Below are 22,353 nucleotides of genomic sequence, written 5' to 3'. Positions count from 1 at the left end.
CCCGTCATGGCAAGAGCTGTTCCCTGCGTGCTGACCGCCTTTCTGCTCTGCTTGCCCCTGATAGCCCAGAGCAGCTTCCGGAGCGTGAACAGCAGCTCCACGTTAACGGCATACGAGCTAACACGTAAGTGACGCCGCCCTCGGCGGGAGCCGTGTGACCGCGTGACCGGGAGCAGCCGCGCAGCGCCGCGTGGCCTCTCTGGGGTCCGAGTGGAAGCCAGCTTGGACTCGTGGCTCTCGATTCTGGAATTCCCCCTCCAACACTGCCTCGCAATATGCCGGAACCGCCAGGGAGACAGGAAAGGAAACTTCTAGAAGCAGAGGCCGGGAGTGGGGGTACCGGCAGCTGGTCGTCGAGTTTGGGACAGGAGGAAAGGCAGAGTGGGCAGAGCTCCTCTCTGGCTCCTTCGACGTATTCTTTAAGCCCCTTTATTATTGTGGTAAAATACACATAACACACAAGTTACCATCTTCACCATTTTTCAGTGGCATTAAGCCACTGTTGGACAACCATCCCCACCGTCCGTCTCCAGAACTTTCTCATCTTCCCAGACTGAGACTCTGCCCGCATGAAACACGGAGCCCCCATCCCCTCCCCCAGCCCCTGGTCCCCACCCCCTACTTTCCATCTCTGTGACCCTGGCTCCTCCAGGGACCCCACAGAAGTGGGATCACACAGTGTTGGTCCCTCTGTGTCTGCTGGGTTCACTTCTAGTTTCATCCGTGCTGTAGCGTCAGGGTGTCCTTCCTTCTCGAGGCTGGGGGACAGTCCACCGCATGCACACACCCCATTAATTTATCCATCCGTCCTCCATTCCTCTTTAACCAAACTGCTTCCCCTGGGATTCCTGGCTGGGGATGGGTTTCAGCAACCGAGTGCAAGGCTAAGGGGCCCCGATGCGATTCACTTCAGCACAGAGAAGTGGCGGGATTAGAAAGAGGATAAATGGGGGAGGGGGAGCCGGCCCTCCCCCGGCCCCAGGTGTGCAGGCACTGGCTGCCAGCCCATGCCCTTTCATCCCGCCACCACCTGGGCCAGCTGACCAGCCTGGCAGCCGGGGCGGGGCTCACGGACCTGTCCCACCTCCCCAAGCATCACCTCATCCATCCGTCGTGTGCTCGCTCACCCCCCACCCATCACTCCCTGGTTGTTTCCTTGTCTCTCCGCCAAGTCCCTCCTGGGCCGGGCGCTCCCCCAGACGTGACCTCCCCGAGGAGCCAGGTGAAGAGTCCAGTGCAGGCCCGGCCCCAGTGAGGAGGGCTCCCTCCTGGGGTCTCATCCAGGCCCTCCAATCGTGGTTATGAAGTGCGGGGGGGTGGCCCCGACCACGCAGCAGCGTCCACTCTGGTGTGTCTCCGTGGATTCCCGGGCCACACGAGCCCCGGGGTTGAGACGAAGCCTGGTTGTTTGTCTGGCAGCACGGCTGGACCACGTGGACAGAACCTTGACCATGAAATGTACACGTATTGGCAAACCGAGGCCTTTGAGGTTTTAATGGCCATGTCCTGGGAAGAAAATGGCGTGTGAATCCAGGCACCTCGCCCAGGCCAAGTAGCCAGGCACGAGCTCTGTACTAGCCAACATGGTGAGAGCAGCTGACCTCTAAGCCAAAACATTCTGGAAGGTCCTCCCCGTTGCGTGGCTTTCCCGAGCCCCAGGTGCGTGCCGGACCACCTGGGTGCATGGTTCCTGCAGATCGTGCCTCCCAGCGGGTGGCTAGCTCAGCAGAGGTGCAGCGGATCCGGCCCCCAGGCCCTCCCTGAAGGTGGTCAAGGTTCTGCCTGCCCTACTGGGCCAGGGTCTCACTCCGTCTGTCCCTACGCTTACGGAGAGCTTCTGGACCAAAAGGCAAGCCCGGGCCAGGCCCTGTGTCCTAGCTTCCTTCCCTCAGGAGAGGAGCCTGCCGCCGCCTTTCCCTGAGTGCAGGATGGGTTGCGTCTTTGCCTCACGAGTGTCACTAATGCCGGGACAGAGGGTGGCAGGCCCCTCGCAGACCTCTCTCTGCAAGAAAGAGCTCTTCCCCCGCATCTCCTCAAGGGGGACCTGTCCCCCAGCGTGGCTCACGGAGGGAGTTTTCTAAGAAAGGGAGGGGGTCCCGCCAGCTGACCCCTGTCCCCTGGCCCTTGCAGATCTGAAGAAATACCGGCGCTATGAAGTGGTCATGACAGCCTACAACGTCATCGGCGAGAGCCCGGCCAGCGCGCCCGTGGAGGTCTTCGTCGGCGAGGCCGGTAGGTCCCATGCCCACCCCCAGCCCGGAGCTCAGGCACCAGCAGCGTGCCCCTCGATGAAGGTCATTTTGCTGGCGGGGCAGGAGGCTTCTGGTCATGGCTGGAAAGAGGCCGAGGGCTGGGTGTCCTGACGGGGGGAGCGGCCAAGTCTTGCTTTTGAGATTCAGGGGCGTTTAACGTCTGGATTTATCAGGACCTGCTCTAGGGAAGCGATGCTGTCGGCTCCGTGGGAACCTAGGTGTGTGGGAACCTGCGTGTGTGGAGGGGGGATGTTTGTCACCTGCCGTCTCTGGCTGGGCCCGGGCAGTGGCCCCGGCACTGAGTCAGCCTGACCATCTGTAGCAGCCCCTTCCCAGGTCTCGAAAAGCCACGTGGATCCATGTTTGTACCCCTTTTAGGTAAGAGGTGGCCCCTGGGTTTGTTTCAAGGACCGTCCCTTCTGTGGGGCTAACCCACAGGGAGACGTCGTGTCCTGTGTGGAGGCCAGAGTGCGCCTGCCCCCAGCTGCCCTGCAGCGAGCTGTGCCGCCTGCCCTCTGGCCCACAGAGCGACCCCACCCCTGACGCCCACCACCCCGCCGACGGCCTTCTCCTCTGAGCTTGGCAGATGGCCTGGGGGTTCTGCTCAGATCTGCTGGTGCAGAGTTGGGAGGGTGAAGGATGGTTGGAATCCCTCTGAGGACAGAGACCCAGGCTTGCAGGAGGACAGAGGTTCTGGTCACTCGGCCAGCGCACAGAACACATCAGGTGGCCTTTTGCAATTTGGAGAGGTTATCATCGTGAACCAATCAGCACTGAGGGCCTAGCTTCGCAGGACTTTTCTGGAACGGTCTCACAGTATTTTCGTGTAAGCGAGGATAAACCAAGTGAGCCACCAGGAGGTCGCATTGGCCTCTACACGAAAGTCTGTCTGGGGGCAGGTGGAGGTTCCTTGGATCAGGTGGGGCAGGGGCCAGGCGTCCCAGGAGGACGTGGGCCTGGCCACAGAAGAGCCTACGCGGGCAGAGGGGGGACGTGGCAGGGAGGGGACATTTCAGGAAGGGGACGTGGCGCGTGCCATCCGTCAGAGCAGGCGCTCTGGGCCCTCGCTGGGCATCAGTGGGGGCCTTCGTGCCACTGGGTTGAGGGGCGCACAGCCGGCCAGCTGGGACCTGCAGAGCTGCCCTGCGCACCGCCAGCCTGCACTCCAGGGAAAGGACCCAGCCTGCGGGGGCCCGGGCACTCCGGACAGGGCCTCAGGCCCAGGACCAGGGCAGACGTCCAGAGAACAGGGCTGGAGCCCGGGCGGGAGACCCGGCCGGCACTGGGGCCGCAGCCAGCCAGCGGGCGACCGTGGGGCGTGCCCAGTTCATGGGTCTTGTTCTGCGTTTGCTTGTTTGTTGTTTGTTTGTTTTGTGGTAAAGCACAGTTAACGTGAAACGTGCCGACCTCATCACTGGCAAGCGTCCAGCTCAGGGGCATGAAGCACATTCCCCTGTTGTGTGGCCACTGCACCCCACCCCCGTCTCCTCTAGGCTCCTTCATCTTCCCAAACAGGAGCCCCTCGCCCGTCAGCAGACCCTTCCCTCTCCCCTCCCCCCGCCCCGGACGGCCTCTCATTTACTTTCTGTCTGTGAGTTTGTCTAGTCTAGGTACTTCCTAGGCGTGGACTCACCACATTTGTCCTTTGCACCCGCCTTCTCTCGCTCAGCGTGTTTTCTGGGTTCATCCATGTTGTAGCAGGTGTCAGACTCTGTTCCTTCTCATGCAGTGGGCATGTCCACTGTGCTCAGACACCACATTTTCTTTACCTGTGGGCCCGTCAGTGGACGCCTGGGTGGTTTCCACCTCTCGGGTTTGTGGTGGAGCTGCTGTGAACTCGGGGGGACCAGGTGTTTCTCCCAAGTGCTGAGCTGAGGCCGAGCCCGTGTGGCCTGGCCCTGATGCAGGGCGCCGCCCGCGCCCGCCCCCTCCATGGGGGCCCCTCCCGCAACACACACCCGCCCCCGTGCTGACTCTCCCGGGGGGGGGGGGCCGCGGAGAGGGGTGGAAGGAGGTCGTCCATTGGCTCTGCCACCGCGGCGTGGGCGACAGACTCCATCAGGGACACGGAAGGCGGGGCCAGGGCACAGAGGCAGGTGTTCGGCCCTCAGCGCACTGCTCTGCCGTCTGTGTTTACGCTGCAGAGAATGTTCTGAAAGGAGGATGGCAGTGCCTCCAGCGTGGCTGCCACTTACCCTTTGCCCTCCCAGTCTCCGCCTCTCACAGCCCAAGGGCCCCTTGTAACGGTTTCGTTCCGATGCTGAGCAGTGCTGCTAACCAGGCTTGCAGAAGATAAAGTTCAGCGGGGCCAGTTTCCACTCACTTGGCCAGACGCTTCATCATGTCGCAAACTGGTCGGCATGAAACGCTCAGACTTGTGTGAAAACAGCCTGGAAACAACACGGTTTCCCGAGTTAGACCGCCCTGAGCGTCTGAGTGTCGGCTCGGCCGGTTTCCGGCTGTGTGATGCTGGGCCAGTTACTTCACCTCTCTGAGCCCTGGCCCTGAGGACCGTGGTGCAGAGGGGAAAGCTGCACGCTAGGAGTGAGGAGACTGGGGTCCTTGTCCCAGCTCTGCCCCCAACTTGCCTGTCCCACCTGCGGGATAAATGTCCAGGACACGCCTGGACTGGTCAGTCAGTAAGTGGTGAGTGAGTGACTGAGACCCTGTGTGGTTACTGGATTGGTCTGGCCCAGCTACAGAACAATGAGAGGTTGAGAGTTAATGATCTTTGGGTCCCCTCCAGTCCAAATATGTAATATTTAAATCCTTTTAACCTCAGAGAGAAAGCGTAATCTTTAGGAGATTTCTCATTGAGATTGATTTCTGAGTCCAGGCATTTCAAATTGGTAAAAATAATACATTAGTAAGGACTCCAGTTTGCAAGAGATAGAAACCCAAACAGGCTTCAGCTGAAAGAATCAATTATCAATTCACATAACAGAAAAGTTGAAGAGCCTGGGTACAGCTTCAGGCATGGCTGGATCCAGCGCCCTAACAGGCTGGTCCCGTGTCCCCCCTTGGTTCCACTCTCCTCTCAGCTCACTCCTGTCTGGGGTGGGCTCTTCATCCAGGTGGCCCTGTAGCTTCAGGCAGCAGAAAGAGAGCCTCCTTTTTCTACGGTGCCTACAGTGGCAATCCACTGGCCCCCGTTAACCTGCCTTACACGCCCATCTGCTGCAGCCAATGGCCTGAGGTCCCAAAGCCAGGGGATTATGTCATCTCTACCTGGACCACAGGGACCGCATGGGAGGAGGGATCCCCAGATCCCCAGGGGAGATCTGGATGTGCTGCCAGAAGGGGACTGGGTGTTTGCTCTAGCTGTCGGTGCGGCACTCATGGCAGAGTTTTCCAAGGGGCCAGAGCTGCTTCTGGGAGATGTGTCTGTGGGTTCCTCAGCAGGACTGCTGTGCCAGTCACCCCCGCCCCCGCCCCTGTGAAATCTCCAGGCCCAGGTCTGTGTTCTCGGGGTTCTACAGCTGAAAGGAGCCCATATCCTGGCCTTCAGGACACTTACTGGAGGACAGGCCCCACCTTCAGGATAAGGCTGCCCTCCTGCCTGGGGCACATCTGTGTTTCCAGACCTCCCAGGCTGCTCCCGCGGAACATACGCCATCCCACCCACACCGCGCTGCATCTGCCGGGAACCCCTGCTCTTCCCCCAGTCCCTGGGAAGACCCCCCAATCTTCCGCTCAGCCCAACTTCAAGGCCAGCCCCTCAAGGCCTGGCCGCCCTGACCCCAGCCTGGGCAGAACTAGGGACCCCTCTGCTCCGGAACACGCCACCCATTCTGCTCTCTGCACCTCCTGTCTGTGATGCAAAGACCCCTCTGATTCACCCCAGTGTCCAGGGTCCTTGGGGCTTCATGGTTGCCTGGAGCACAGCAAACACTCTGAAATGTTGGGGGAGTGAAGGAGGAGAACAGATTTAGACAGGAAGGAGGGAAGCAACGCAGCCTGGTCGACACCGGAATCACACAAGACAGCAAGGCCAGAGCTCTTAGTGCCCCAGAGGGAGGAGACCCCCCGGGGCCCGGGGAGATGAGGGGAGACCCCAGAGGGAGGAGACCCCCGGGGCCCGGGGAGGTGAGGGGAGACCCCAGAGGGAGGAGACCCCCGGGGCCCGGGGAGGTGAGGGGAGACCCCAGAGGGAGGAGACCCCCGGGGCCCGGGGAGGTGAGGGGAGACCCCAGAGGGAGGAGACCCCCGGGGCCCGGGGAGGTGAGGGGAGACCCCAGAGGGAGGAGACCCCCAGGGGCCCGGGGAGATGACGGGAGACCCCAGAGGGAGGAGACCCCCAGGGGCCCGGGGAGATGAGGGGAGACCCCAGAGGGAGGAGACCCCCGGGGCCTGGGGAGGTGAGGGGAGACCCCAGAGGGAGGGCTCCTGCCCGAGGCGCCTACAGCCCCAGCTCCCGCCTGCCCTGCAGCCTCTGCCCTTTCAGGGGACGTGGTGGCTGAGAATCCCCAGGGGCTCTGACACCACGAGGGGCCCCGACAGCAGCAGAGCAGACCCAGCCCCTCCTAACAAAGCCTGAGGCTTCCATCTGGGCTCTTGTTCCAATTGGGTCAAAAACGGATCCTTCCCTGAGCGCCTTGTAGGGAACCATGAGGGCAGAGCGTGTGTTGCCGGCTCTGGGGGTGGGGCCCGTGGAAGCAGACAGGGGCCACCCCCCACCCTGCTGCCGGCTTCTTCACCCGGGATAGGGGGTGACAGCACCCCTCCTCGTAGAGCAGGGACCCCCTCCCGGACCCCGTCAGCGGCTGCCCTGACCCGCACATCCCAGCCGCCGTGGAGGACCAGCAGCCCCAGGCTGCACTCTGCACTCGTCTGTCTGCTGCACGCGGCCCCTGCTCCGGCCACATGCTCGGCCCCTGGAGGTGCTGCTACAGCCCCCGTGAGTTGGGGTTGATTCCCTGAGGCGCAGGGCCCGGGGCCCCCTATCACAGGTCACGGTGAAGATTGTTAGTGGATTCCCTTACCAGCCACCTGACCTAAGAGGGCCGGGGTAGAGGCCAAGGTGAGCGGTCCCTGGCCCCGTTCATCCCGCTTCCCCCTGAACCTCGGCCCAGTTTTAAAGCCAGAGCGGATGGACTCTGTCCACATTCAAACCGTGCCACCTGCAGAGCGGAGACGCACACGGTCCAGGCAGAGGAGGAGGAACCCAGTGCAAACCCAAGGCGGGTCTGGCCAGACAGGTTGCCGTCGGGCAGGAGCAGTTCCGGGCCAGAGAGTGACTGATTCAGCCAAGTGCTGGGCCTGGGCCGGACCTGATGCCCCGACACACCTGATGTTCACAGACTGTCGTGGGACCAGGACTGCGGGTCTGGGGTGTAGGGTGAGGGAACTCCGCACAGCCCAGCAAAACGCGCGTGGGCTCTGCAGCCCGGTGTGCGGCCGCGTGGCTGTGTCGGGCTCCAGCTCTCACTGCTGGCCTGTCTCTCCCTTCGCATCTCTTGCTGGAGTTGGTGGGTCCCTTGGTGCAGTCTGAGCCCCAGCCCGCAGTTTCCTTGTGTTGTTCTGTGATCCCAGATGTCCCAGCGGCTCGTCCCTGACTAGACCCGGGGCCGAGGTCCGCCCTGTCCCCGAGACCCAGCAGGAGGGAGGACGTTGTCGGTTCTTCAGCGAAGGAGCCAGGATTCGCTCTGCGTCCGGTGGGACGTGCCCGCGGAAGCTCAGGTCGGCAGTGGAACGTCCAGACTGTGTCACTGGGTCCACAATTTTTGGGAAAACAGACGGACATGCAAACTCAGTATTTATGACCCTTCAGTCATTTCAGAGCGGCGTCCGGGTTGCCTTTGGTGTACGCGCTGCTTCAGAAGACAGGAAAGTATCTTGAAACTCTTGGTTTGGTTGTCGTTAAAGACTCAAAAAAACTGCTCGAGGGTTGCGGGTTCTACCTGTCTTGTACGGGCTCCAGGTGTGTGATTACCGTCGGTTGGGACGAGAGGAAAATCCCACGTGTTTCTGCTCCCCTTCGTGGCAAGCGAGGGCAGCCCTCGAGCCCCGGGGGACAGTAAAGGGTTTTGGAGGCGCGCTGGCCTGAGACCGCGTGTGACGCACCGTGAGCGGCGCTCGTCTGAGAGGCGTTAGCGCGGCTTCCCTTCCCGCAGTGCACAGGGCCCTGTCCCCGGGGGTCCCCCGGGCAGTGCTCGTGGAGCACAGGCCACGAAGGGGTGAAACGCGCGGGCAGGTGCTCTCCGCTTCAGTGGCCAGCCTCACCTGCGGGCACAGCCGGCGGTGCTGCGTGCGGGTAGAGGCGTGGACTCATATCCGGGCCATCGCCGGGTGGAGCGGCCAGGGGACAGCCTGCTGTGTGCCGGGCGTGCGTCGGCACCACCGCTTAGGCGGGAGTCGCTGTCGCCATCTCCCAGAGGAACAGGGGACGCTCCGAGATCATCACCCAGTCTCCCTGGGGCTCTGCCTCCTCGGCACGCACACCCAGGAGCCAGTGCCTGGAGTGCAGCCCGGGGCTCCCGCGGAGGGGGCGTCTCCAGCACCCGACCCAGGGCCGCAGGGCCCGGAGGTGGAGGATGGGTGCAGAGTTTGCCCATCCCCTTGCCGTGCTGGGGAGATAGCAAGATACTGCTCGGGCCTTTGCCGCCTCTCCGGGCTCTCTCCCCTGCACCCCTGACCCCAGGACGCCTGCTCTGAGGCCCGCGTGGGGAAGGAGACAAGGAGCCCAGCGTCCGCGTTGGTTTTCAAACGCTCTGCAAGCGCAGTGGGGGCGGGGTACCAGGAGCAGATGCGCCGAGAACTCGGGGTGCCCCCGGGACTAGGCCAGTAGAGCAGAGTCAGACGCGGCCCTGGGGGCGGGCAGGAGGGAGAGCGACCGGCCCTGGTAGGGCCTCGTTAATGCTGGGACAGAGGGTGGGGCAGGGCCCCCCCGGGGGTGAGCTGGCCCCCAGGCCCCTCCCGCGGGAGCCCTAGGAGCCTCTGGAGCCGCCCTCCACCCGTCCTCCACGCCCCGCTGGACTGATCCTTCCTGGGCCCAAACCCCATCCCGTCGCTTTTCCAGTTCCTCCCCTCCGTGCATCCCTGTGTCTGTAGGGAAGCACAATGTGCCCCTGAGGGTGGCCCATGGGAGCCCCCGGCCCCGCCCCAGTCTGCCCCCCAGCAGCACCTCGGCTGCACCAGGCCCACCCTGCGTTCTTCCCGCCACGGTGGGGTCAGCCGCCCCCCCAAACCCGGGCATCCCTCTCACGCCCCCCGGGCTCCCCACGCCGCCCTGCCTGGGTTCCGGCCTTTCCTAGCAGACACGGGAGCCCAGGAAACACTGGTAGAGAAATGACATTATTCCTAACTTTATTTCCATCAATGTAGGAAGGTTATAGGGAATATTCTAACACGTAGCACTTTGTTTGGAAAGGATCGCAAACGCCACACAATTTGGAGTCCGTGTCCTTGGCCAGAGTCTCCAGAGAACCCCGCGGTTTACCCGACCGGTGGCTCGCAGCGCACCCCTCGCTAGGCCCCTGAAGGCGGGGAGACCCCAGTCCTGCCCTGGACGAGGGCGCCCTCTGGGCAGAAGGGAAATGGCCTCCCGTGGGTCCTAGAAGGGGCTGAGGCCATCCAGGGTCAAGCCACACGGGGTGGGCCTCTGAGTGTCACAGAGCTCGGGGTGGCCAGGAGTGGGGCTGCAGCTGAGCTTTGCAGGCAGAGTGGACACTGGATCGTCCACCCCAAGGAGGCACCGTCTCCATGTGGGCGGCTGGGGAGACGGCCACCCAGAGTCGGGTGTTCACACCGCCCGCTGGGCTCCCAGCAGCACGGACGGAGCCGGGGATCCAGACGTGCCGTGACCCCGTGTCCCACCCGAGCGCAGGTCTCACCCCAGACACTGGCCCAGCTCTTGCCTCTCCTTCCCAGTCAAGCTCTTCGTGAAAGAACCTGCTTGCTTTCGTTTGTCTTATGTTGTTTAACTTGGGGAAATGAGGGAAGTTTGAAGTAGACGGACCAGGAGACAGAAGGCTGTGCGCTCAGCACCCAGCTCAACCGCCAGGCACCGTGACCATCTTCCCCCATCTCGCCACCCACCTGCGTCTCTGCTCCCCTGTTCTCAGACATCATGTCCATTTTTGTAAACATTGTATCGTTTTATTCAAAAATACCTTGATGTGTCTCTAAAAGAACTCTTTCAAAAATATGTGTATATAACCACAGAGTCATTATCACACCTAGAAAAATTAATAACAGTTTCTCAATATAATCAGTATCCAGTCAGCACTCAGACCCCCAGGGAACTGCCTACTCTTCCCAACCCCAGTTCTCTCCTCCACGGCCACCCTGCCAGCTCCCGCCCCTCTGCCCTTGGAGCTTCTTATCACCAAGTCGAGTGGGTGCTTCTCAGCCCTGGTCTCGGTCTGACCTCTGACCCTGGCCGACTCCAGCTTGGTCTCCATGGCAACTGGACGTGGGAATTGGAGGGAGACCCCCTCCACCTCCGCTTGTGTCCTTTGCTTTGGCTCACAGACCCACCACACCTGAGGTATGGGGCTTAAAGGTCACCTTTGTTTTACAGATGAGAAAAACAAGCACCAGAGTTTCCAGAGGGTTCTCCAGGAATGCTTAGCTGGTCAGGGGTCCTGGGATGCACTGGTGTGGCCACTGCATCCAAGGCCACTGTTTTTCTCTTAGAGAGCAAGGCCCCTCTGGAATCAGCATCAGAGTGGAGAGACACGGGGTTCAAAAATGTGGAAAATCAACGGGTTAACCAGTCTGTACCCTAGTAGAGCAGGGTTCCAGACCAGGCCCTCAGGCCAAACCTAGCCAGTGCCTGTTTTTGTAAATAAAGTTTTATTGAGACTTCCATTCCCTTATATACAAAGTCAGAGTTGAGTTCTTGCAACAGAAACCTTCTGTCTCTTGAAGCTTAAAATGCTGCCTGGCCCTTTATGGAAATCTTCCCAACTCTGCCCTGGGGAAGTAGCTTGGGCCCTAGAGTCGGCAGACCCAAGTTCCAATCCAGTCCGTCCTGGGACAAGTGACTTAACTCCTCTAAGCCTCAGTTTTCTAAGGGGGAAAATGAGAATAAGATCCTTTCCCTACAGCTTGAGTCTTGTGAATACAAACTACATGGGGTGCAGTTGGTTAATTAGGGACGGTGAATTGTGTTATGAGGACCAGGTCGGCTACAATACAGTCATGGTCTGTCAGGACCTGGATCTTGCCGTGATGGGAAACTCACTCTACAGGCAAAGAGGAAAAAAAGAAAACCCACAACAGTCGCGAGCAATGTAGCTGGTTTGCTTGAGTGGCTTCTAACTTTGCGTCTCGTAACGGTGGTAGCAGTGATTAAGCTGATAAGATGGTGTGAGCAGTGGCGATGATGGGAAAACAAAGGTCATTGCTGGATGAAACCAAATGCTGGATTTTGTTCGGCACTAACCTTTATCACGGAAATATCTGTAAGAAAAATATGCTTGTTCTTATGAGTCTGGAACTCTCTGGCCTCCACCTCCTTTCATATTGAAACCACTGCTTTTAAAATACACTCTTTGGACGCTCGGCGTCCTAGGCGTCCTAGGGCTGCTGCTGCCTGGTCCGCAGCTGGAGCACCCCCAATTCTGTCCACACGTGTGAACGTGCTCTGTCAGGGCTAAGAGCCCTCTTTAACTCACCCCGTCCTTGGTCCGAGGCACCTGTAAGCTCCTGCACTGCTCCAGAATTCTGTAATTCTGCCAGGACATCCACCAGTGAAAAGGCCAGGAGCTTATCCTAGATTTCCTGTGCAAACTCATGGGGCCCAGGCCACAGCTGGGTCTGGGCTGGTTAAGAGGACATGTTGACCTTAACAGAGGGTGTTTCGCTGGAACACCATGAAATCCTGCATTTACAACAGGGGCCACACCAAATTCCAGCCAGCCTCTGGCAGCCCAGAGCGTGCAGTCTAGCCTTGGGCTGGGTGCTTTCCCTGAGGAGCTCGCACTGGTCGGGGTGTATTAGTTATCTGCTGCTGGGTAACAAATTGTCCCAACGTAGCTGCTCAGACAGCACACACCTGCTACCTCTCAGAGTCTGCGGGTCAGGAATCCAGGCTCAACTTAGCTGGGTCCTCTCCCTTGGGTCTCTCACAAGGTGTCGCCAGGCCTGCAGCGCTGTCCAAGGGCTCGACCAGGCAGGGCCCCTTTCTGAGCTCACGGGTGGTTGTGCGCGGGACCCCGTTTCCTGGGCTGATGGGCAGAGGCCTCCCCGAGGCCCTCGCCTGGCCACCTCTCCGTGGCGCATCACCATACGGGCTGCCTTCCTTAGAGGGAGCTGGTGGGGGGTGAGAGGAGCCAGGAGGGGGCACCAGCAGGAGGGGCGGCTCAGGCGCCCTGACCTGCCTGCAGGAGGCTGCCCACCCCACCGCGTCTGCCATATCCTACGTGTCAGAAGGATCGCATGAGGCTGTGAGCACAGGAGTGGGGTCCGTGGAGCTGCGACCAGGATCCATGGTGACACACCTGGGCTGCTCTCGGTTCATACGGGAACCACCAGGGAGACGGACATCTAGACGTGTCAGCGCGTGGTGACTCGATTACCTACCATCTCTACAGAGACAGAGCCCACATAGGAGCAGTGCCCTATGTGCCCAGTGCCCAGATAAACCCTCGGGCGATTATCTGGACAGAGAGGTCACCTCGGGGACGAGCTTGGGGGCACCACGCGCCCCTGGCCAGGCCTTGCTCTGCTCTCACACCACCCATTTCATTTCAGCTCGAAAACCCTTTACGTCTGATATTTTCTCCAATCTTACAAACAATGGAACTGCGGCTCAGAGATTGAACAGAGTCCCAAGTCCCACCAGCTGAGCCCAAACCTTAAACTCGCCAGCCAGGGCTTCTTCCACAGCCTCCCAGCTATGGTTTCTATAGCCTGGAGTACATGGCATTGATTTTTTTGAAAATAGTTTTTGTGACCAGTTTCCTGATTCTTCTTGCTAAGCTTCCTTGGAGTTGTTTTTGGTCCTGGCTCAGCAGTGAGGTGATGGAGGACAGGCTGGGGGTCGGAGCTCGGAGGGGAGGACGGCAGTGGGGGTGAGATGTGCTGGTCCGAGGGGGCTGCTCCAGGAACCCAGTCACGGCACGTGGGGCTGAATTCCCTGCCCCCCCTACCCACCCACCCCACCCACCCCACCCACTACCCCGCCCCGGCCCCAGGAATTCCCGTGGGAGGGAGGGAGGGAGGCTCAGAGCCAGGCTGCCTGGGTTTGTACGAGGCCAAATCCACACGCTTGCTGAGTGTGTGACCTCGGGCAGGTTACCGGATCTCTCTGGGCCTTAGTCTTCCCGTCTGTGTAATGGGCAGTGACTTGTACCCACCTCCCCAGGTTATGAGGATGAAGTGAGCCCAGATGAAGGGTTTGGAAGAGATGCCTGATCCCCTGGTATGAAGGGATCACCATTGGTATCGGCGTCAGCGCCGTTCACATTCCCACTGACGGGTCCCTACGTTAACCAGAGGTTACAGCAGACGTTAGCACCACTGTGTTTGTCGTCACAAGTCCTGGGGGCTCTGGAGAGATGGGGGCTGTCGGTTGAGAGAAGGGTGGTGCGTGTCCCTCATGTTCGTTACAGATTTATCAGATGTGATCTCACTTTTGTCTGTTGTAAGCTCTGTTAAAAATTACTTTGTAATGTCAACGGAAATGCTCATTTACGGACCTGAGTTCCTGCGGGCGGGGCTCCCAGCTGCCTGGCGTCCTGGTGACCGGGCGTTGGACGTCCCGTTTGGTGGCAGCAGTGACTCACAGCCTTCTTCCGGAGGAGGACGGGGCTGCACGCCTGCCCAGACGTGGCTCCTTCCTGGGCCCTTGCGATCTGCCCCCTCCTTCCTTCCTGGGCCGAGTCACTGCTTGTCCCTTGGGGCCGAAGCCCCCGCCACCCATGTAAACCTCCTTTATGGACCAAGGGCGCCCAGAGGCCACACAGTTACCCAGACCTGGAGTCCCTCCCCACCGGTTATCCCCGCTTAGGGGAACAGATGTGTTGGCAAAGTTTGCTGAGAAGGTGAATTACATTCAAGCATTCTGTTTCCTACTCACTTTGACAGGAAATCAGAAAGAGTGTTTGACCAGAGAAATGTTGGTGTAATTAAAGTGAACTGATGAATGTACAGTTTTTTAAAAATCACATAAAGAAATACATTTTATTTCATTATATTAAAACATTAACAATGATCCTCAGATTATCAGTGAAAATCTTGCTCTACCCAAGTAATAAATCACTGGCTTACAAAGAGTGAAAGTCAAAACCGAGCATGGTCTGGCCTGGTCCCTCAACAGCAGTTCCAGCCCCCGGACGCCCGTCTGTCGTGACGCCGGCAGACGCCCTGCCCCCCAGCTCTCCACTGCTCCTCCATCCCCGCCTCCCCGGCCCACAGTCCCATGGTAGATCCCCCCTATTCCTGAAGAGCCAGCTGGATGTTCTGTTCCCAGGAACAACCCCACGTCCCCCAGCCAGAGGTGACCCCTCGTGGCCCTTTGACCCTGTCCTCACGTTCTACCTGGTACTATGACTGCTGTGAATGATCTCTCCTGCTGAACCTGTCTTGTGCATCCTTGTGTCCACCCGCCCCTCCGAGCTAAGCCGAGGGCCTGGTTGATATTCAGGAAAACGTCAGCGAAGTTGCTCCGTGGCGACAAATCACCCCCAAGTCTCAGCGCCTGAAACACCACCCGTGTGTTGCCTCTCTCGCGTCCCTGTCCTTCACGGTCAGCTACGTCTCTCATGCTCCCAGACACAGATGGGGATCGGCCCCCCTGGGGGCCCCGCTGGTCTGGGGGTGGGGAGGGGTCGGCGCCATGGAACGCACTGGAAGCTCCTGCTGGGAAGGGCCCTGCATGTAACTACTGCTCCCCTGTCGTCAGCCAGGCCAGTGTCAGAGGGAGGCGTGCAGCTCCCTCGGGGGGGACTGTCTGCAGGGTGGGTGGGCGCCCCCCGCCGCGCCACGGGGGCGGAGTGAGCCGGCGAGCGGGGGCCGGATGGGGAACGGCCCCACCCGAGCAGCTGACAAGCCCCTGCCCTCCCAGCCTCGGCTGTTTGCCAAGCGCCTTTGAGGCGTTGTTTCCTCTTCTTGCTGTGGTCTGAGCACACTGCTGCCGGCGCAGCTGCCTCCCTGGAGCAGAGGTTCTGAAAGGTTGACGTGGGGGCCCCGATGAGCCCAGGGCCGCCCAGGGTCTGCGGGACGCAGAGCCAGGAGCCCGTGAGCCAGCGCCCCGCTGTCAGCAGCAAGCCTACACCGGGTCAGGGCAGCCGCCGTGTGTCCCTGACGCCTGATGGCCACGTCGGGGCCGAGCGAGCTGGACAAAGTGCTGCCCTCCGTGCTCCGTGGGACCCGCCCGCCGAGTCCAGCCCACAGCACCCAGCTTTGCAGGGCCTCTCCCAGCGCTCAGCCAGAATCCCAGAAGATTCCAGAAATCTCTGGGATTCCACTACTGCTGTCAGGTGCAAGGAGCCCCCAGAAGTCCAGGAAGCTTCTCTATCACCACCCTGCCCGGCCCTCTCCCCGGGGCCGGGGTGGCAGGAGCGATCCCTCAAGGCCGGTGGGTGACAGCTGTGGGACAGCGTCGTCTGCCTGGGCCGAGACGCCGGATGGAGAGAATCTCCGCTCTGCGCCCTAACCCTGCACCCGCCTTCCAGCGCTGTCCGTGGGCAATCTGCGTATCAGCAAACGCCAGGGACTGCCAGGCCAGGCCAGCGTGCTTTTAAAAACTAATTTCATGCCTTTTAACACAGCATTCTGAGCTGATGTTCGTGGGCGCCGTACTCCACAGGTGCTGAGGGTGGAGAACAAGAGAATCACCACCCATCAGACGCGCCATCGGTTTCCAAACTGAGCACCTGCATGACAGAAGAGGGTTGCACTGGGGGTGCAGACAGATGGCCTTCCTGCAAGTCAGGGTCTCCCGTCAGGGTGGAGACCCCGAGGATCTCAGGAGCCAAAAAAATTAAGTCTTGAAACCGACGTGCTTTGCTCTGTGTTCACCTGGGTTTCTCCCTCCTCTGGTGTGTTAGCATCACAAAAGTCCTTGTCACCTGCAGCATTTTTGTGGCCGGAAGGGGCTGTGCTGTAGGACAGCTGTGGGTCGTGGAGACAGCGCGTGGGGCTCAGCCGCCCAGGACGGGACCGGGGGTGGCGGTGGAGGGAGGCTTTGTCTAGCCCGTGTCGACCCCAGAGCCGTCGTGGGCCCTAGGTTTGGCTGTGCTTCGAGAGGGAAACTTGGGGGACTGGGGCGACCACACACAGATGGTCCTAACCCACCACCAGGGTAATGGCTGTGCTCAATTTTGCCTTTCACATTTTAATCGTACAACAGTAATTTTGTGATAGAGTCGCCCATGGCAAACAGGCAGAAGACATTAACTTTATTTATGTTTTGGATTATTAATGTGGCCGTTAAAATTCCTCCAGTTAGTTTTGATTGAATTGTTTTTTTGTGTGATTCCGTTGTTTAATGGAGCGGTAAATAAGAATTTCTGATAATGAGGCCAAGCATCTGTCACAGCAACCTGGTGTGGGTTATTAACATTTCCATTAACGGCAGGGTGGGCAGCGATAACACAGGAGCCACACAGAACAAAATAAATAATTGGTGTCAGGCTGAGTGGGTGTTAATTGCTATTTTATTCTACACTGGTGGTGGGGGAAGCAGGGAGGGGAAGACGCGGGGGAGGGGTGCCTCAAGGAGGTCATCCTCTCCCCAGGAGGCCTCTCCAGAGAGACTGTGAGCTGGGCTGCCTCCCTCCGACGCTGACGTGTGGTCCTTTCTGTTCGTGGCCCTAAATAGACTTGAGTCAAGAGGCAGCACCCAGGCCGCAGGCAGGGCCGCGGAAGGCGAGGGTGCTGGGTTGGCGCCCTGCCCCTGCAGCCATGTCCCCGACAGCTCCGTGGAGCTCCCCAGGGTCCAGCCCAGCGTGGAGTTCACCGGGGGAGGGGTCACCCAGGTGGGAGGAAGGAGTAGGTCCTGGGAGGCAGAGGACAGACCGGCCGGCGGGGAGAAATGTCCCCAAATGTACACATGCGTCCTCTGCGTCGTTCCCAACTTACCCGCGGCTGCCTGCAAGGCCACGGCCATGGCGCCCTGTCAGTCACCTTTCACCTTTGACCTGCACAGTGTGGCCCTGCTGACACCCACACAGCACCCGGGGGCCCTCGGGGTTGGGAGGGAAGGAGTGGGACCGGGTCCTCCTGGGGGGCGCGGAGCTGTGGCCTCTGTGCTCTGTCCCCAAGGAGGGGCAGCCCCGGGTCTGCAGCCGTCAGCCCCACCTGGAGCAGGGCTTCGTACTCCAGGATCCGGGACTCGTGGTGGGAACACAGATGCCTTTCTTTATTTATTTTTGGCCGCGAGGCCTGTGGGATCGTAGTTCCCTGACCAGGGATCGAACCCAGGCCCTCGGCAGTGAAAGCACAGAGTCCTAACCACTGGGCCGCCAGGGAACTCCCACAAATGCCTTTATTTTCTCCGAGTTCCACCTGGAACTTAGCATCTCCCTCGGTTATGAATGTGGTGACGCACCAGTGCCGCATCAGTGGGGCCTGGGACTCTCTCAGCGGCAGGGCCCCCGGGTGTGCCCCTGTCGCGGCGAGGTTGTCTGTTACTGTGCCGTCTCCGCTCATCCCGCTTGACCTCAGAGCCGTCGCTAGAGCAGCTCTAAGCCTGACTTCAGGGCTCAGTCACAAGCACGTGGGTTACTGTATCACACCTTCGTCTTCCAAAGCTCTGCCGTGTCTCGATATAATCGGTTTTCTTTGGGATTCTCCAGATTTCATTTCATGCATTTAAAAGCGTGGTTCTGAGAAGGGTTTGTGGTCATGCTGGCATACAAGCTGGGTGGTCCAGGGCAGGGTCTCGGGGCTTCTCAGCGGACCCCGCTGCTCTCTCCGCAGCCCCGGCCATGGCTCCGCAGCACGTGCAGGTGAACCCACTCACGGCCAGCCAGCTGGAGGTCACGTGGGACCCGCCGCCGCCCGAGAGCCAGAACGGAAACATCCAGGGCTACAAGGCAAGGCACTCTCTCGCTTGGTTTGGCTCTTCCTTCCAGGTCACTTGTGGGCCAGGATCCCCAGCAGCCTGAATCCCCAGATCTCCCGAGGGCTCCGCTGGGACCCTGGCCGCCCTCGGCTCACCCTGCCCTTCTGCTTCCCGTCCTGACTCACGCCGAAGGACCCTCGGCCCCCAGAGCCCCGGGCATCGCCGAGCGGCTGGAATGGGCTCAGCCTGACCTTGCCTCTGGCCTGGGGGGGGGGGGCCCAGTTCCCCGCACCTCCCTCCTCCTGCACCCCCTCTGGGGGTCTCCACCGCCTTTGCTGACAGTAAAAGGGAAGCACTCAAGAGAACAGGTCCCCCCCCAGCCCTGCCCTGGGTCCGAGTCTCTTGTTTGGTAGGTCCAGGATGGGGCCCAAGGATTTGCGTGCTCCTGGGAACCTCACTTTGAGAACCCTTACGCTGAACTGTCATGATTCCACATTAAATATCCCAGAGGTGGGATCCAAGAGAGGCAGCAGCCTGTTGCAGTCCAAGCATCAGGTGATCAACAGTGACACAGAGTTGGTGGGGGCAGGAAGCCCCCCGCAGTGTTCCGCCTCCAGCATCACCCGTGCGTAGGGGGCTTGGACCCCGTGAGATCAGCTAAAACCGTCCTGAAGTGCCGTCCCTTGAAAATTCCCCACCTTCCTCCCGAGTGAATTTCCTTGTCTGGTCTGTTGAGCCCAAGTTGATCAGTCATCAGACTCCATGGTCTAGCCTACCCTGAAGACTATTGGACCAATTAAATGTCCCTTTAAAAATGACATTTGTAGGTGTTTTGTGAAAATAAATACCATCCTCCACGGCAGGGCACCTGCAGTGATTAACGAGGTAACGGAAAGTCCCCTGAGCCCGGAGGCAAGGTGCTATTTATGTATGTCCAAAACATGTTTCCTAATTTCCTAATGACAGAGACGTTGAACTTGGATATTGATCTCAAGTTAGTAAGGCCTGTTCAAGCAGAGCGTCTCATCTGGGCAGTTCAGAGAGCAGAAGCCAAACTGCGTCTTGCAGGTGGATATAGCGAGGCTCACCCGCCAGCTCCGCTCCGGCCTGGCCAGGCGCGCGGGCGCGGGAAAGCAGGCCCCGGGCCCCGCGCTGCCTGGCAGCCTCGGCTGCTCTGTGCGTGGGCCAGCGGCTCTCACGGCCTGGCCTGTTGTAGGCCCACAGAGCCGAGGTGGATCCGTGGATTGGGGTTGTCTTTGGGTGGCCTGGCTGGCACTGGCTTGGGCAGTGGTTCTCGGCCAGCTGTCTAGGGGAGCGGTTCTGATGACCTGAGCAAACCTTTGTGCGCGGGCATCATGTTCGCCCACGAGCGCATTAAAAACTAGACGAGAAGAAACGGAACCCAGGAGAAACAGGGGTTGCTCCAACAGGGCTGAGCCCTACGTGGTTCATCTCCACGTTATTTTTGGCTGTTTTAATATCCAGAGTATTGGGTCACATTGATCCAAGCCTTCGATCTCAGCCTTAAAGAAAATGTGGGAGTGTAGGGTAGAAGTTGGGGGCTTGTTTGTGATAGAGTCGCCCTGGAGCAGGGGGTAGATGGGTCTCCCTTCTGTCCAGAAGCTTGGGGGAAGGGGCAGGGCCCCCACAGCCAGCCCTGTGAGAGAAAAGGCACTTTCCTGGCAGCCGAAGGAGATGCCACCGAAATGCCACCTCCATCCTCAGGCCCCGTCCACCCTGGCCTGGCCTCAGCCACCCCTGACTCTGCAGAGCACAGCTCGGCCCCCGGGAACACTCAGGTCCCCTCTGGCTCAGTGGCCACCTGTCCCCAGGCTGAGACACAGAGGGGGCACCACCCCTTCCCTCCCACGCTGGCCTCCAGCCTCTGGCTCTTTCTGGCAGATCTACTACTGGGAGGCGGACAGCCAGAACGCAACGGAGAAGATGCGGGTGCTGTTCCTGCCCGAGACCACGGCGAAGCTGAAGAACCTCACCAGCCATACCCAGTACCTGGTCAGCATCTCGGCCTTCAACGCCGCTGGAGACGGGCCCAGGAGTGACCCCCGGCAGGGCCGTACCCACCAGGCCGGTAGGAGGACAGTGTTTCCTTTCAGCAGCCTGGGTCACCTCCCTGCCCTGCAGCCGTTCCCCGACCCGCCCTCTCCATTCCCTCGGCACTCCGTGCTGCCTGTCCTGTAAGCCAGATCCCGAGTAGCTGGGAATTTCTGGGTCCGATTCATGTGGTGTCCCCAGCGCCCAGCCCAGGCCTGCTGCGTGGAGCTGCCCCGTAAACACTCACCAGTGAGAGCAGCGCGGGGCGGTGGGGGGCCGGGCTTCCATCTGCACAGGGCCTCATCTGTCACCGGCAGGACTTGCTCCAGGCCCGCGGGGGGTTCTCTCAGGGTCCAGAGCCCGGGGCAGGGGGAGCTCCCTGTGTGCTGACGTGCTGAGCCCAGGCCGCAGTGTCGGCCTCCCCGGGCCTCTGGGCCACAGAGTTCCCTGGAAGCAGCTGGCAGGCTGTCTCTCAGACACAGGCCCCGCGCGGGTCCTAGGGCGTGGCCGGGCTGCCCTGCCGGGGGTCACACTGCCTGTGGCCCCCTCTCCCCATCTGGGGTGCGTTCTGAGCCGCTCACTCACTCTTCTGGTGACTCTCAGAGTCCCTGGCGGTTTGGGGCGCTTCCTGAGGCTGACCAGGCTTCCCGAGGGAACGGCGGCTGGGCCCTGGGTCCCGGGAGCTCTGGGGCCTTCTTGAGATGCAGGGAGTGGAAGGCTGGCCATGTAAGTTAGGGAGCCCATGGGGCACAGGCCCACCGGCTCAGGGCTCCCCAGACTTCCGTGGGTTCAGCCTTCCCGGGAACAGGGGCCGCTGAGCGTCAGGCCCCCTGTGGGATGCCCATGACCGGATTGCAGGGGCTGCGTCCTCGGGGCCCGTCCAGCAGCCCGGGAGGGGCTGTCTGTGGCCTCTGAGCGGGAAGGGTCTGGGCGGACCTGTGGGGCCGAGCGTAGGAGGTGGAGGCCCTCGGGCGCTGCAGGCCTGGCGGGTCACAGGGCCAAAGGGCCCCTAGGGACGGGGGAGGACGGAAGGGGGCAAGTGGGGGCCGATTCAGTGGGCATTTCTGAGCACGGAGGGGAACCCGGCTAGGGGGGCGTCAGTGCCCACCGGGGTAGGGAGCAGCTCTGGGTGCCAGCACCCACCCGGCCCTCCCCCGGGGCCCAGGCAGACGGGAGCCGCGGGCGGGGTCGGCGTCCTCCCTGGCCCCACAGCCTGCTCTGCATCTGCCAGGAGCTTCTTCCAGCTCAGGGTGGCACGTGAGCTCCCCCACCTCCAGACCAAGGGGGACAGTGAGATGGCCGGGCGCCTGTGGGCTGTCAGATGAGGACCAGTGTGCGGGGGTGTCCTCAGAGGCCTCTGGGCCCCCCAGGAGGGAAGAGGAGGGGAGAGGAGGGGAGGGGAGAGCCCACCCCTCCCCAGAGGAACAGGACTGGAGCCCGTGGAACCCTCCAGCAGGTGCTAGAAGATGGCGCTGTCTGCACTTCATTTTCTGTTTCCATCCATTATTCGTTTTTATGCCTTTGCCATTGCATCTCTCAGGCTCCTTTGTGTTTAAACACCGCCATTTTCTCTGCTCTTCTCGGGAGCGTCTGAGTTTCTGGTTGACCCTGGGAAGTTCGGAGATGATCGATAAATCTCCTCTTCATCCACGGCACTGAGACTTCACTAAGTTGGAGACACCGTCTAATAAGATCTGTATTCCGCGTGGAGGCGCAGACACGTATGTAGGTGACATAAAGGGGCTTCGGCGAGCGTCCTCTCTGTCCTGTCCTCCAGCTCCCGGGACCCCCAGCTTTCTGGCATTCTCGGAAATAACCTCCACCACGCTGAACGTTTCGTGGGGGGAGCCCACGGCAGCCAATGGCGTCCTGCAGGGCTACCGAGTGGTGTACGAGCCCTTAGCACCTGTCCAAGGTAAGCCTCCCGGCTGCGTCGCACCCACCGTCTACACGGCACGGCGCCGGGAGGGGCGGGTGAACCGACTGAGCCCGTCCGGGGTTCCACACGGCCCTCTCCGCAGGGCCCCTGACCCGGCCTCTTTATCACCCAAGACCCGCCTCTCCTGCTGCGCCTGGGATCTCAGTGCTCGTCCC

General features: G+C 60.6%; 1 protein-coding gene across 1 annotated transcript in view; it reads left to right on the top strand.

Annotated features, from left to right (window-relative positions):
• SDK1 (sidekick cell adhesion molecule 1) overlaps nucleotides 1-22,353 on the top strand; it is a 182,814-nt gene that overhangs the window by 124,087 nt on the left and 36,374 nt on the right. Inside the window, exons 21-25 of the mRNA XM_061207928.1 lie at nucleotides 65-124; nucleotides 2,131-2,232; nucleotides 18,123-18,238; nucleotides 20,110-20,296; nucleotides 22,037-22,174. Of these exons, the coding sequence (XP_061063911.1) occupies nucleotides 65-124; nucleotides 2,131-2,232; nucleotides 18,123-18,238; nucleotides 20,110-20,296; nucleotides 22,037-22,174 (603 nt within the window). The remainder of the gene's footprint in view (nucleotides 1-64; nucleotides 125-2,130; nucleotides 2,233-18,122; nucleotides 18,239-20,109; nucleotides 20,297-22,036; nucleotides 22,175-22,353) is intronic.

The sequence above is a fragment of the Eubalaena glacialis genome, chromosome 13 (genome assembly GCF_028564815.1).
Source record: "Eubalaena glacialis isolate mEubGla1 chromosome 13, mEubGla1.1.hap2.+ XY, whole genome shotgun sequence".
NCBI classification, from domain to species: Eukaryota; Metazoa; Chordata; class Mammalia; order Artiodactyla; family Balaenidae; genus Eubalaena; species Eubalaena glacialis.
Note: the sequence above shows the minus strand (reverse complement) of the source record. Positions and strands in the feature narration are given on the sequence as shown.